The sequence below is a fragment of the Metopolophium dirhodum genome, chromosome 7 (genome assembly GCF_019925205.1).
Source record: "Metopolophium dirhodum isolate CAU chromosome 7, ASM1992520v1, whole genome shotgun sequence".
NCBI lineage: Eukaryota > Metazoa > Arthropoda > Insecta > Hemiptera > Aphididae > Metopolophium > Metopolophium dirhodum.
In genome coordinates this window covers 9,281,756-9,298,601 of record NC_083566.1, presented here as the reverse complement: position 1 = coordinate 9,298,601, position 16,846 = coordinate 9,281,756, and the positions used below count along the sequence as shown (strand labels likewise).

The 16,846-nt window shown below is 29.4% G+C and overlaps 1 protein-coding gene across 1 annotated transcript; it reads right to left on the bottom strand.

The window, feature by feature from the left end:
* Positions 1–1,996: 1,996 nt before the first annotated feature.
* LOC132949240 (ras-related protein Rab-7a) lies at positions 1,997–5,469 on the bottom strand. The gene is made up of 4 exons (XM_061020022.1): positions 4,983–5,469; positions 4,597–4,844; positions 2,535–2,753; positions 1,997–2,475 (listed from the first exon to the last, which is right to left on the bottom strand). The coding sequence occupies exons 2-4, from the start codon at positions 4,774–4,776 to the stop codon at positions 2,245–2,247; spliced, it is 630 nt and encodes a 209-aa protein (XP_060876005.1). The 5' UTR covers positions 4,777–4,844; positions 4,983–5,469; the 3' UTR covers positions 1,997–2,244.
* Between the last annotated feature and the right edge of the window lie 11,377 nt (positions 5,470–16,846).

The window sequence follows — 16,846 nt, the reverse complement described above, 5'->3', positions numbered from 1 at the left end:
GAAATAAATAATGGAAAACAAGCCGAAATACATCAGTGGGTATACAGACTTATATAGTTTATACAAAGTTAACTTTCCATTTCCGAAAAATAACAATAATGAAATAAGCACATTTTATGTTTTACTAGATTTGTTGTTTTTTGTTATATTCAATTTTCTGAAGCTCTATAGAATTGAAATAGACGAAGAGGACACTACACTCGAGTGCGTTTTGTCTTACTAACGTAAAATATTGCAAATTGCATGTTTTAAATAATCCATTTAACTCTGTTAAAATAAGATTAATATTGGAGCAAATTTACCTATTATCAAGTTAAGAAGTAAGATATATTATCTAGTAGATCTCTTAGGTTTTTTTTAATATTTTAATTTTAAAGCGCGCTATGAGTATTTTAAAATGTATAAGCAATTTACAATTTTAAAATACTCATAACTTGCTTCAAAATTAAAATTCATTAGATATTCTATAATAGGTTAATTTGCTCTTATATCAAACATAATAGAGTTAAATATATTATTAAGAATGTACAATTTGCTATTTTATGCGTTTGTAAAGATAGAGACAATGCATGCAAATGTACCATGCTCTTAATAGAAAACTAATTATTGAACAAGTGTATTTTATATAATATATTATTATAGTTAATACTATAATACTATTATATTATCTATAAACCTATATAAATAAGAAAAAATGATGCAGATATTATAGTATTGAACTCTTGATATTTACATTATTAATTAATTTAATAATTTAATTTCAAGAGGATGTGCTACCCGCATGTGTTGTCTCCGTCTGACCAATGTACAACATAGCTAAAAACTGTTTTCCACGCAACTACTTTACTCCCTTTGTATTTATAGTAGAATTACCAAAATTCCACAACACATAGGGAAGAACTTTGTCTGTGATGTAGCGTTTTCAATTAAAGTTATCATATTGAGAACATTAGGTTTTCTCTTTTAATTGTTAAGAAAGATTGGTTAGTGTTATCAAAAAAATTGAAACGCTAAGTTACAGATAATGTTTTTCCCTATGCGTTGTGAAATTTTGGTATTTCTACTATAAATACAAAGGGAGTAAAGTAGTTGCGTGGAAAACAGTTTTTGGCTATGTTGTACATTGGTCAGACGGAGACAACACATGCGGGTAGCACATCCCCTTGAAATTAAATTATTAAATTAATTAATAATGTAAATATCAAGAGTTCAGTACTATAATATCTGCATCATTTTTTCTTATTTATATAGGTTTATAGATAATATAATATTATTATAGTATTATAGTATTAAATATAATAATATATATAAAATACACTTGTTCAATAATTAGTTTTCTATTAAGAGCATGGTACATTTGCATGCATTGTCTCTATCATTACAAACGCATAAAATAGCATAAAATAGAGACATTAAAGTTGTTACCTGCAAAACAATTTTTGGCTGTTGTACATTTGTAAGACAGAGAAAACACATGCGGGTAGCACGTCCTCTTGACAATTACTGTTGAGAGTTTAACTATTGATTGTTAGCATTTCGTAATTCATTTACAGATAGAATAACAAGGTAGAACAGGTTTATGTACAGATAAAAACAATTTGGTCGATTATTGCTAACATTAATATAATATTATAGCAAGACTAACGAAGTTTACTTGTTAAGATAAATAAGGAATAAAATTTGAGATAATATTAAAAAAATTTGTTTTTAGTAGGTATAAAATGTAGTTATTACTAAGCAAATTGGTTTTGTTCAGATATAAATTCTATACATACACAGAAAAAAAAAATTTATTTCATGAGTAAAAATTTATACTAAATGAAGGAATAAAAATATGTATCAATATTTATACTGAAAATAAACATACATATTAATATATTATAATATGTATGTTTTATTCTAAAGTATTTGTAAATAAGCTAGATATTTTATAAGTACAACAAAATACTCAACATTCTGTTGACAAATTAATGAAAAGTAATAATAATAAGAATAATAAAAATAATATTAGGGTATAATGTGACCATACATATAAGTAGAAACAAATGAAATATATATTTATAACTTAAATTCAAATATTAAATAATAGACTATCTCCACGTTTATATAATGTTCTTTTTTCATTAATTTATACATATAATATACTCAAGATAATAACTTTGAATCTTGTTAGAAACTCAGCCAAGGAGTATGTTTGTTGATAATAGACAGCAATATTCCAGGAAATGTAATAATTGATTATCATTAGCAAGCACAATTATCACTGCCCGAGGATCTGTTGTCTGTAGAACCGCCGTCCAACTTTATTTGATCTGGAAATTCATTATATAGCTCTACATCTGATTCTTGAGCTAATGCATTTCGTGCTATCGTTTTGAAAGCTTGTTCAACATTGACTGCTTCCTTAGCAGATGTTTCAAAGTATGGTAAACCATTCTTGCTCTGGCACCATTGCTGAGCCCTTTTAGTGGACACCTATACATATGTATAACATTAATAATTATAATATATTAGAAATGATAAAATTATCTTACAGCTCGATTATCTAAATCGACTTTGTTGCCTAGGACCACAAAAGGGAAATGATCAGGATCTGATGGTGATGCTTGTATTAGAAACTCATCCCGCCATCCATCCAAAGATTTGAAAGATCCTGGTGATGTTACATCAAATACTAATACACAACAATCAGCACCACGATAAAATGCCACTCCTAATGACTGGAAACGTTCTTGACCGGCTGTATCCCATATCTATTATAATCCATAATAACAAAAAAGTATAATGAATAATAGTATTCATATTATACAGTGAGTACCAAGTATAGTTTCATTGGCAAAATCTAGGGATAAACATTATAAAATAAAAAAAAACAAAACAAAAGATGATTGTAAATTATAATTTTGATTTAAATCATTTTTGGCTTAGCCTCTCCAGTTTTTTAATCATATTTTAGTTTAAAATATTAATTATCAGGGTCTATGCTGCTGATACAATTCAACTTTCCCAGAAAAATGTTCCTAGTTGGGCCTATGCATAATATGCCATTGCCTACATTAAGTTCCAGACCATGACCTTGGTATAATTAAGGGAGTATTAATGATAAACAAATCGTATATTTCATTGAATAAATGTATAAATATATTTAATATTATTTGAATACATTTTTATTGGTTTTCAATAAAGACATAAATCACCCACTACAAAAACAATTACTATCTTTTTCACAAATTCATTGAGAGTATTATACACAGACTATACATGATTTTTATAAAGATCTTAAGAGTATACGGTTAGGCATAAACCCTAAGGCCAGCGGTAACCAATGACCAATTTCGTCCGGCCTGCGTACAAGGAATAAAAGTAAAAACCGATAATAAATTGCACAAATATAGTTTTCACAAATCATACACCAAATTTCAAGCAGTTTGTTAAGAGCAAGACTTGCCATTTTTCCACTTATTAGGCGGTCGCGTAAAAATAATTACGTATAATAATTTTTAGGCCGCTGGCTGCCGCACCATATCATTCCTAGGAAGCCATACAGCCGCGGGCTACCGTAAATGAATTTGGATTTATATTATTAACTTTTCTATAGCGCTACAATAATGAACTAAAAAATGCACCGTGGCGTAGTGGGAATAATTGACCGGTCTCTAGTACCTACCTAAGAACGAAAATGAATGATGATAATGTCGGTTTAGTATTAAAAGAATCACTCTGAATATATAAATCAATTCAAAAAATTAATAATTTTAATTTGTATTATTACATAATTTTGTCAATTAGTTATATTTTTTCCAGGAAATATTACTTTCATGTCGTCTTTGAATTGTTGTTATATATTGATTCATTATCTACCTATTACAGAATGGGTAAATTTGAGTAAACAATATGAGAGTATTAAAATTGTGTTTATATCAACTGTGTGTCTTCATAGATATTAATATGCCATAATAATTAATTATTTAGAAATCAATCGATATCTAGTTCAATCTTTACTTTGATTATAGGAAAAAAAGTATCAGCATAGGTAGAACAGATGGATTTATTTGTGACATAAGTTCATGCATAATAATAATTTAGGTATCTGTCGAGCAAAAATGGTATTGAAACAAGTGAGACGGGATGTGTTGTTGGGGAACTAGACTAGAATGAATTGATCCCAGATTTTACAGTAGGTGTCTTAAATCTTTAATATAACATTACTACTGTGGGCCACCGAACGCATAGTTCTTATATATATTATTATCTAGTATAAAATATAAATTATAAACGTAAAACAATTATACCAAAAGGCAATAATTCATAAATCATAATAAAATCAATTATTACGTTTTATAATTTATCGATATCGGATAAAAATATATAATGCGTTCTAGGCGGAAACCACGATTATGGAATTAACTATAGTCATGGCCGAAACCAAAAATTAATAATATTATGTCTTATCAATGATAACAACGACGACGTAGCTACGGTTAAGTTGTCGACGTCGCAATCAATCTACCCGACGGCCGACGTCCATTGACCTTGGTGGCCGACGTGCACAAAGCCACAAAGGAATCGGACCGGGTGACGGGTATGCTTGCTCACCTGCATTGTGACGATCCGATCGTCGACCATCACCTCTTTGGTCAGAAAATCGGCGCCGATGGTTGCCTTGTACTGGTTGGTGAACTTTTTGTTGACGTACTGGTTCATCAGCGACGTCTTACCCACGCTCGAATCACCCAATATGATCACTTTCAGTAAAACCTTCTTCCTGGTCGCCATGATCGCGTTGCAATGCGCGTGACCAGCGACAATTAGGATAGGAACTCGACTGCACGCGCCAATACGACCTGCGGAATTGTGTCAACAGTTAACACCCACACATCAAAACACTATAGCGTGCCCGTAACTCAATGATATTTTTGTTTGCTACGAGTAAAAAGCGTAAAAATTAAACAACAGCGAGACGAAGAACACTTGTCACTTACTCGCGTCCAACTGAAACACAATTTGTTGTACTTTTTCGTAGGCAGGTGAAATGCAAGTTTGATACGAAAACAATAGACTGCGTGCGTCGCAGTAAACACGAATTAGAATAATAACGATCACGACACGATTATGCAATAAATATGATAATAGTCTGTTCTGTTGTATACCAATGTGCGTGTGTATTAAATTATGAACATTGTACACATAAATATATTATGTTTGTTATGCGTGCTGTCCGCGGAGCTGCGCAGTGGAATGTTATTTCCGTCAACGTCGTTCGTCGTTCGTCACTGACATACTCTCCACTGAGTACTGAGTACTGACAACTGTCCAGTTCGACCAGTGACCACTTGGGCACTTGGCAATCAGCGTTGAGCGTAGGTATAGTACCCATACAACTTTTAACTACGCAACGTAAAATAAACGTAGTTATCTGCGAGCGGTAGGAGGTGGTAGACAGTTTGTTGTAGTAGTGAGTATTAAAAAAATAGTGACATTGTTGTGGTGGTGATGATCGGCGGGGTGGAGGGTACCCATGTACGTATCATTATTTTTCACAGCACAGCTGTTCGGCCACGATAGCAGTGTGATCACGCACTGGGAAAGTATAAAACGACCGACACAGCCTGCTGTTAAAATGATTGATTTTATTTATTGAAAAATATCATGGAAGCATAGTTCATAATATGGCCCACCGGGAAATTTTAAAATCGGCCCCTACACAGGGTTCCCAACTATCCAGTTAAAAAAATCGGGACTTTTTTCCAATACGAGAACATTTTTTTCAGGTTTTAATATATTATTATAAAGGCAATCATTTCTGGCATAACATATTATAATATAAGATGTAAGTACATAATACGGATATATTTGCTCTCTATATGTATATACTTTATTATTATAAATTGTATAATAAACATAATGTTTAATAAAATAATAATAATAATATAATATTTTAGACGGAATTTTTAACAAAAAAAGTATTATAAATTATAAATTGTAAATTATTCATATTTCCAATTGTATTTTTTCTGGCTCTTCACGGCATTCAAAAAAGCTGTATCATCTTTCACTAAGTTCACGAAATCAGTACAGGAACTATTTGTGGAAGGCAATATATTTAGTGTTATCATTAATTCGTTTTTTATTAAGTCCACTAAACAACGATTTCTAACATATCTGTCCATTTTAGTTTTATCATCGAAAAAACCCTCTCTACATGAGAATTAGATGGTGGAATACTTAGAATAAATTCTAATAATATTCCAAATTTTTTTAATTTCTGAATTGATAAAAGTGTTATAACAATTTTTCATAAAGAGTTTAATTATTTTTTAAGCAAACAGTTGGTTTAGTATGCTTGATAATTGTAAATTCTTCAAATATTTCATCTAAAGAAATTACATCAAATAGTCCAAATACTTCAATTATTTTGCAATATCTTGATAAAGTAACAAATTTGATTTTAAGCAAAGTGGTTTCAAAAATTTTAGTGGCGAAGATTCATAATCAAAATGATTAGATAAATATGTTAATGCAGTGTTGTAGAACATATCAAAGTCTTTTTTTATAGTATTTATGTTAGATACTGATAATTTATTCTTACATGTGATGAAATTTGAGCCATAAAACTGTTCATTTATACGAGTTGAAATATTAGTTTTTAACTCATCCATAATATAAAATATCTCGGGGGAACTCGTCTCAGACTTTTGAAGTAATTTACTTGCTTTTTCAAACAAAATAGTAACATTGGCACAAAAATGTAAGTAAATACTTGGTTTTTAAATAAATGTTCAATTTCTATAAAAGTTTTTTTATTTGTTTTGGACAGTCTTCGCCAAGAGAAATAAAATAAGATATCAAGGCAGGATAAAACTTGAGAATTTTTTGGATCGCTGGGCCAGCTGACAACCACCTTGTAGGACAATGTTTAACTAATTCTTGCCATTCTAACTCAGCATTCAAAACAAATTCTTTTAAATCTTCGCCACTGGATGAAGTCGAAAAATCTTTTCGTACAATATGTAAATCGGTATTTTTTATAAAATATGGTGGACGTAAGTACGGTGGGCGGTGGCAGATATAAAACAGCATAGGCAAAAATTAAAATTAAATTATTATTGACATCATCAGCTGCATTTAGTTTGTATTATATTATATTTAGTTGGGTTTGGGGTAACTTTTTTTTTTTTTATTAAGAAAGACAATTTACAATTTGTACACAATAATTACAATAAGCAAAATAGATAGAGAAAAAAAACAGATAAAAGTAACATGAATCGTGTTGAGGAAGAAATCCAATGGTAACACCTCTTCATAGGGTAACTTATATATAAATATTGGTATGCATAATCTTAATTAATCAAGTATCGACCATCAGTATCAAAATAAAATTGATTTTGTATACCAGGTACTGGCTAATATATAGTACTAGGTACTTATGTATGTAAAAATAGTTTATTCATTTGTTTTTTTTTAAGTGTCAAATATTTTTATTTTATTTCTATGGCCACTTTAGCTGCTTTAAATATTCATTTCAACGTCAGTAGGTATAACCACGATTAAAGATAGTAATTAATTATTTATCGTGGCTATAACATCTGAATTATAAATACGCGTTACCTAGCTAATTCGAACCGTCGTTTAGATTTTATGTTATGAATTATTTTAACTTTTTTTGGAATTACAAAAATAATAAATAATAACCTAACCTATGTATTTTCTCAAATTCTAAAATATTATTAAACATTGATTTATAATTTACGAAAAATGTATTGTACGCATGTATATATTGTATATGTATATAGATTATAGATATCAGATTTTTTTCCTAGTCCGTGTTTAAAATGTCTGTAATGTTCTAAGTTCTAACAAGTATGAACGCCCCCTCCCCCTTGAAAAAATTCTGGTTGCGCCACGGGACCTTCTTGTAATTTACTGTACAGTAGAGCGACATCCACTTACCCACTTTTGTATTATTTATGTTAAGCCTCTTAAAGGAAATTGAACGAATCAAATTATAGTTATAATTTATTGGAATATATATTATTTCAATTTTATGATGCATAGATGACGAGATGTAATTCGACAAAGAATATTTCAAGGTACCGCTAGTACCTACCCACAAATATCTATACTAACTATATTGTACTATATAGATATCTGTACCTATACCTACTTTATAAATATATAAGGTTATCACTTATCATCAGTTCTACATCACTTATTACATATTTACATACCTACCTACTTATATCATACATTTATAAAGAATGACGAATGTGTGCAGTACAATAAGCCAATTATTTGATGACTAATATTTATTAAGTGTTTCATATTCATTTGCCCGATTAGTTATTATAATTTATAATCGTTTTTATGTAAACTAAAACTGTGATTGGGTATATACATATTTAAATATTTTACTGTTAAAAATATATTATTCATAACAGTCATAATATTATATTTATCTTAATATTATAATTATTAGCAATGAAATAAATACAAATTATAATAAATTTTAAAAAATGTTTACCTATTTTACTATCGTTATTTTAGTTAGTTTTATAATTTTTAAATTATATAACATAATATGCATTTTATATATTTCATGTTGTATAGCAGAATATTGTTCTAAGAATGGATATATATCATATATTATACAGATTGTTTTGTATAGAAATCTAATTTTTAACGAAAAGTTAATAAGTTATAAGTTAAAAGTATTTTAAGTTTTTTTAGTTAGGGCATTTCCTTCCTGGACCTAATCATTGCCCCCCCTCCTAAAATTTGGTTTGTCTCACCTGAAAATTTAGTCTGGCTACGGCCCTACGGGCCTGGATGAATAGAGGAGTATGTGCTGTGGTAGGTCGACATCTTACGGTGTGCTGTGTGTTGTAAGTACTAAGGCTAGGGACTTCATGCCCTATAAAACCTTAAAATATGCATGCATTTATGCACTTAAAAATGATCATATATGCTCTTAAAATTTTTTAATTTTCGAAAAAAAACATTAAAATATTACAAACTTATATAGTTATATATTATTAATTATTATTTTGATTGCTTCTTATTTAAACTTGCCTGTAACAGAAAAAAACAAACATTTCAAATATAAATGCATATTGTTTTTATAATTTAATATTTTTATAAATCTTACCCAAATGAATTGCATTGTGTCACTAAAATTTTTCTTATATTTTCAAAAGTGAATGAGCGGCGATTGTTCGCCAATACATTTTTGTATCTCGAAAACGAACGCTCGACATCAACAGAAGTTACTGCGGCGAATTTATAGAATACTTTAAGTCGTTTACATTTAAGTCTTCAAGATTTTCCATAAAATTGTCTATGCCTTCTAAAATATTTGAAATTTGTTCAATAATTTCAAATCCTTTATTTTTTGACAGTACGTTTTTCGATTTTTTGTAAATAGCTTTTCCTTTTTCTTCTTGTGGACTTAGCAATTTTTCTTTAACAATTTTTACGACGGAAATAGACTCAGAAAGCATCATGTGTTGTTTTTCCAAACGTGTAATATAAGTTGAAAGAAAACTATAGTTTGAAGAAATAAATGCTAAGTTTGCTTTCAAATCTGGGTTGTTAAAAATATCTTTAGCTTTTTTGATGCTGCTCGCGTCATTTTCATCTAACTTGTTTATAATATTTTTTATGACTTCATAATTTTACAAAACAGCACTGAGTGATCAACTAAAAACACTGAACTACCGAATTCTGAAGCATACGACTGTAGGCGACTAGATGTATTTGCCTTTACTTTAGGCATTTTTATCTTTAATTTTAAACTTTTATTCACACAAGACGCAACTACGCAAGAAAAACACACATACGATATGAATAGACGAATTGACATCAACTGGCCGTATTCGGCGTATTCCTTATCGACCAATTTCACAACACACAAATAATTGGGAAAATACACGGTATAGCGATTATTTAATCATTTTAATCTATTTTTATCCAATTTCTAGAAAATTCATATATTAAAATATATTCTATAGTAGGTACCACTACCTATGTATAAAATATTTTTCTCTGTTATTTTTAAATTTGTTTAAATAAAATATGTGAAATATGCACTTCAAATAAAAATACAACAAAATATGCTCTTATAGGGAAAAACAACTGAATATGCAAAATATGCAAAATAAAACTGATTGCTTTAAACTTCTAGTACTATGAAACAAATTTCTATATTACTTAGCTATGTTTTGAATGATTATTGAAAAACATGCAAACTCCTATAAGTCCCTAGCCTCTTAGTCTAAGTACCATTGGGATCTGACCGGTATTGCGGTATGTCTCACGTTGGTATTGACATAATATAATAACTAATAGGTAAATAACAGCTACTAATATTATATAATTAGGAGAAAATGTTTTTTAATCTTTTAGAATTTAGTAAAAATAAATAGTATATTAATAAAAAACCTTATCATCAATGTTTTAATCTTTGTCTATTAATATCGTTTTTAAATTGTAAGGTGATTCCTTATGACATAGAGAAACATTGGCTAACACAGTGGCTGATTTCAATATTAGTAGCAAGGTGGATTTATAAGGTGGATTAGTAGGTAGCAAAAAAATGTTTACTGGGGCTTTCTGAGTAATCACGTGTGGAATTTGTTAGGTCATATTATTACTAAGAGTAAGTAGTAACAATAAGTAAGAGTTGAAATGTATTTTTTGTCACGCCTGCACTGAAAGTTTGGTTTTCGATAGCGGTTGAAGCGTTGGAAAGCGTTCTTTTTCCGTCCAGCTGGTGATAAAGTGGGAATTCCAGATAGTACCGGTCGGTAAAGTGGAAATCCCAAAAAGTGCTAGGCGCACGTATCACGCTCGTATCCCCTGCACAACCAGACACTGAAATCTATACCATGGTCCTTACAAAACATATACTTTTGGTTACATCTTATATTCATATTATAACCTACATGCGTGACGTTTAAAATAAATAAAACCAAATCGTTTCTTTCCTGAAATATTGTTGTAGAATTATGGACTAGTTGTTGCATAGATCCCTGCATTACTTTTGCCGTGATCGATGAATACAGAGGCGTGACAAAAAATAGTATGTGTGGCTCGTGCGGGAAGGCAATTTCAGTCGCGGGTTTGATAGTATATTGTGTTCGGCAAGGGCCGAAAGTGAGCAATTTCAGTCACGGGCTCACACAGTCTGAAATAATTGCCTTCCCGCACGAGCCACACGGCACACATACTATTTTTTGTCACACCTCTGCATTCATCGATCACGGCAAAGGTAATGCACTATACAGGGATCTATGCAACAAAACTAACCAGATTATTCTACAATAAAACCGTGTCATGAAAGAAAAATGTTTACGCGTCATGCAGGGAGATTATAACATGACTATTATAAGATTTCCTAACTTCAAACTTATGTTTTGTAAGGACCGTGCCACCATGATATAGATTTCAGTGTCTGGTTGTTCAGGGGATATGTCCAGCACTTTCGGGAAATTATACTTTACCACCCGCTGGACGGAAAAAGATTTCCAACGCTTCAACCGCCATCGAAAACTAAATTTTCGGTGCAGGCGTGACAAAAACTACTTTGTTTGAATAAGTTTTCGACTTCCTTTTCATTGTTATAATTATTATTGACCATGGTTAGTTTGTTTAAATTTTGCGTTTTATACCATTTTTCTACGAAAGATAATATATAATTTATTTTTCTAATCTCTTTATGTTTATTATATTTCGAATTATTTTGATTATAATTTGTATTATTATATTCCCGAGCAAGATATTCCGATTTCCCTCTTGACTCAGGTTCTACTCGTTTTTTGAATATTCACAAGAAATTGTTAGGATAATGATTGCTAGGATGCCCTGTTTTAATGCTCCTGTAACAGATTACTCTTTCCGTATCTTTATTGTAACTGTCTCTCTTTTGACTTTTGATACATGACATATCTGTCAGTAATTTTGTCTATCATAATCTGTGGTCGATTTTCTGTACCTGAAATTCGAACTATCTGCAGGCTGTTATCTCTATTTAGCCATTAATCTTTGTTTTGCCTATCATATTTTAACTGTGTACTTAAGTCTCTATTGTTATACTCTGAAAATCGTGGGTGGGAGAATTTAGTAATTGTTGTCATAGTTGTTTCTATCTCTGGAGTAATCCTTTTTGTCATCAGAGTATTTTCTATCGTTCAGTTGTATACAGTTACTGTCTGTTACAGTTGTATACGTATTCGTTAAAATAATCGTTTTTATCAACAATTTTTCCCAAATATTTATTTTGTATATAATATGTTATTTGTTTAACTTCTTTGTTTCATTGATCTATTATTTTCCTATGATTGTTGTTTCTTAATTCTATTTTTTGTTTCAATTCTTCAAAACCTATGTCCATTTATTTTGAGTGCTGTTCTAATTATTTAATATTTTGATTTAAACAACCAATCTGTTTATTCATTGCTCATATGGCTTTTTTCCCAGTTACTTGTTCTAATATATTTATTAGATTATTTAAATTAAAATTTAATTTCAAAATATTATTCAATTATTTCAATTTCTAGTAAAAATTCTATTATTCTTATTGAGTTTTTGTCATTGAATTAAAAAATTATATGTTATTAGAATTATCATTGGTTTCAAAACAATTGTTAATATGTATTAACGCATTGCCACATTAATCTTAGTTGAAAGTTCAGAATTAAGGTTTTTTAAATCACTCACAAAAACATAAAAATATGGTACGTAATCAGAAAAAAAATCCCCGGAAATAAAATCCAAAATCCCATATATTGAACATCATAAAATATACTCATAACTCGCTTTAAAATTAAAATATAATATAAAGCCCATTATATTGCCTAAATAATAATCTTAACTTTAAACTGTATAAGAAGTCAATTTACTCCAGTGGCTTAGGTATATAGAAATAATTTTTGGGGTGGGCTATATTATATGATTGACTATTAAATGATACTTTAATTTTACAGTAAAATCTAAACAAATTTGTTATACTTATATAGCCGTCGAAATTACCTCACACTAAATGTAAATAATTGCGGTTTATTATTATTTTTGTCTAGATAAAGTTATTACTTATTAGTTATGACTTTAATATATAATAAAATTGATAATTGTAGTATATAAAATATTAATACTTTAGTTAAAAAATCATTTAAGATGTTAAGATTCATAGACAGGAATACGATTAATTTTAAAAATATTAACTCATTTATAATATAATATTATTTAATTTCAGTATAATATTTGTCAAATTGAGATTCAACTTACTGTACTTTTAGTTTTTATCACCAAAGGGTATTCCTATCCGTTGATAAATAAATATTTATATAGCAATATCATATAATAAAATAGTGTGTACCTATTTATCAATATTATAATAATATAATAATTATCATTCAAATTTTATATATTTTTATTATTATTAATTATTAACTTTGACAGCTAGGCCCCACAGTACGGTATAGCTTTGGGGATTTTTTTTTCTATAGATTCAAAAATATTGAATAGTATGTATATAAATTAAATATTGGAAATTTATATTGTTAATCAATTATATTTATTTGTAATGTATTTAAATGTTAATATTACTTAAAATAGACTTAACACAATTTTTAAAGAAAGAACATTTAAACTAAAATCCTACTAATTTTGTGAGATAAAAGCTTAAAATTAATATGTATATTATAATATAATATAGTTTCTCACCTATATGCACACGTGGGGACGCACGGTAAATCAACTGTATAGGTACACACTACTCACGTAAATCGAACGCGTATGTATGCACACGCCCAAAATTGTGCTCCGGTCATAGGCGCAAATAGAGTTTGGGATTTGGGGGGCCTTACTTTGATAATATTAGCTTAAAACAAAGTGTAGGAAATGTCTGCGAGGGCTATGGACATTTTTTGGGTGCTTGGCCCCTTAAGCCCCCCTATTTGTGCATATGGCTCCAGTTACTCTACCCAAAACACATGGGGAATCGGGTATAGATGGTAATGGCCAATGCATTATATACCCATGGGTATATCCTCACGGAACACCTTGTAGGTAGGTATTAAAAAATCTACTTGATCGATCTGAAATTTTTAGAGATCGTTTTTAAAGATATCAGAAAAGTTTAGAAAGTAAGTAGTTTGTTATAAAACAAGATGATCAAATAAAATATAATAATAATACTAATATTAATAATGGTAATAATCTAAACTTTCTAAAGGCAATCTCTACCTGTAATATAAAAATTGTTAAAAACAAGTTATAACACAAAAAAACTGCACACGGGCGAACCTGGGTTATTTAGTTGGTATAACCATAATATAATATTATCTATAGTATAAAATATTCAATATATTAGCATGTTATACTGTGTTACTAATAAGAGCCTAAATTTACTTAATAACTTATTTTATTGTATCGCTTCTATAGACAAACAAATTATCTTATTATTTAAACATAATGAATAGTAGCTAGTATGATTATTATATAAATATTAAAATATGTAATATTTAATGTAGTTATTATGTAATATACTAATATGTAATATATATTATATTAGTATAGTCGTATTACTCTATTAGCATTGATTAAATACACGTATACCTATATATGTACATTTAATCAATGGTATTAACTATTAGTGTGTACTACCCACCTATAAAAGTATAAGTATAACAGACAATAGATAACGTTATAGGCACGTTTAGTATAATACCTGGTACCTAAATAGGTATAAAGGTATAAAATATAAATATGCATACATATATAAATACTTACTACATTGTATATACCTAATATATAATATATCTATCTTATAATATGAATATTTTCACAGCTGCGATTACAAAATTGTTTCTCAATTATACATTTATAGGTACTATACAATTTGTAACCAGTAACCATATTATGTCCATATATTATCGTCATATTGTACAAGGACATTTATTGTATAGCTTTTAGTTGCGGATTCAGAATCACTAGTAACTATAGTTCAAAGATAATCATTGTGGCGGTTGCCGGTTCCAGTCAGTCATTTGCTGCCTCTGTCTAACACACACGCAATTATATAGGATTATAGACGTGTTCTATTCAGGGACTGGACCGAACCTAAAAGAACAGGTTCTGGAACCGGAACCTTTAAAATTATTAAGAACCGGAACCGTTATTTTATTTTTGGAGAACCAGTATCGGAATTCGGAACCGATACCGATAAAAGACAGAAAATGACCGACAGGAACCGCTTTATTAATATATAGGTAGGTAAATTACTTCACGCAACATTTAGTCTGCCAGTAATTATAGGTAGGTATATATTGGTATATAATAATTTATTTAATTACCTTATCCGCTTATAGTGGAGAACAACAGAGATAAATATTCAAACAACAATTTGTGCTCTATTTAAAAGTGATTAAATTTGTCTAAATAGTCGAAGCTTTAAAATATTTGTCTATAACTTATTACTTACTGTTTTAGACATTGGACTTATATATATAATATATGCGTAGTCATTATTTTTTGTTGTATATAAATTTATATAATACCATATTATTATGTACCTACAGACGCAGTTGGTATGAATAATTATGAATACAGGTTCACTGTTTACATAAATACATAATATTAAATATAGAAGTAGCAATATTCACACAATATTTACATAAATATAATATTATTATGTAATATAAAAACGTATATTATATTAAATAAAATAAATTGTATAGTAGCCAATAAGTACCTATCTAATCACATGTTCTTTTTTTGATAGGGGGGTTTAGTGGGGCATCGCACCCTAGCTACCACAGATACAGATATCAAGTATGTATGTTTTATACACGCACTATAGGTAATACCATAGAACAATACCTAGGTAGATAATAGAAGTCTGCACAGGCTGATAATTTACAGGCCCGGTAATATTTTTGAAAGCTCGGCCCGGGAATAGTTTTTGGTGACATTACCGTGGATACGACACAGACCTCTATACTACTATTTACCACGGACTAAGATATAATATATTATATTTTAGTTCGTGCTATATACTATTATAGTTGTATTATATAGAAATCTGTGCGATAATCCGTTATCACAAAATCATTGATTAATCAAAAAATGTTATACAATGTCATACTATATTACATAATATTGTTAATCAATATTACAAATTTTGTGTTAAAAAAAAAAAATAATACACTCAACAAAATTGCCGCCTCTAAAACTGATAAGAATTTGCCACTGGTGGCCCTTCGCCCTCCTAAATGCGCCACTGAGCAGAATTGTGGAAGAACACACGTTGACCGCGGGGATTAGTGGTGTATCTACAGGGGGAGGAATGGGGAGTCATAATAACATGTACCTATATATAATAATATAAATATAATATTTGTATACTGAATGTCTAATTGTATATCCCCCCCTTGAAAAAATCCAAAACATGCAACTGGCGGGAACTACCACCCATTATAAATTTAATACTATCATGCTACCACCATATGAGTATAAGGTCTATGACATGAGTACATGAAAATAATATTAAGGGGATTCGATACCGTGATTTTCTGTTTTTGTCTAACAAACACGCGACATAGGATTTTAGATGTGTTTTGTGCCAAACATACCAATCGATCTAATGAAGCGATAAGAATTCTAAAAACAGATTTGTATTTATCGTCAAGTCTACTTGAAAACGACTTTCCCGCATTTTTGATTTTAACTTCTCCAAAAATTAAAATACGAACATTTTTAAATACTTTTTTTTAATGTGACATTTTTAGGATATTGGGGGATAATATCAAATATGCGGGAAAGTCGATTTCAAGTAGATTTGACGACAAAT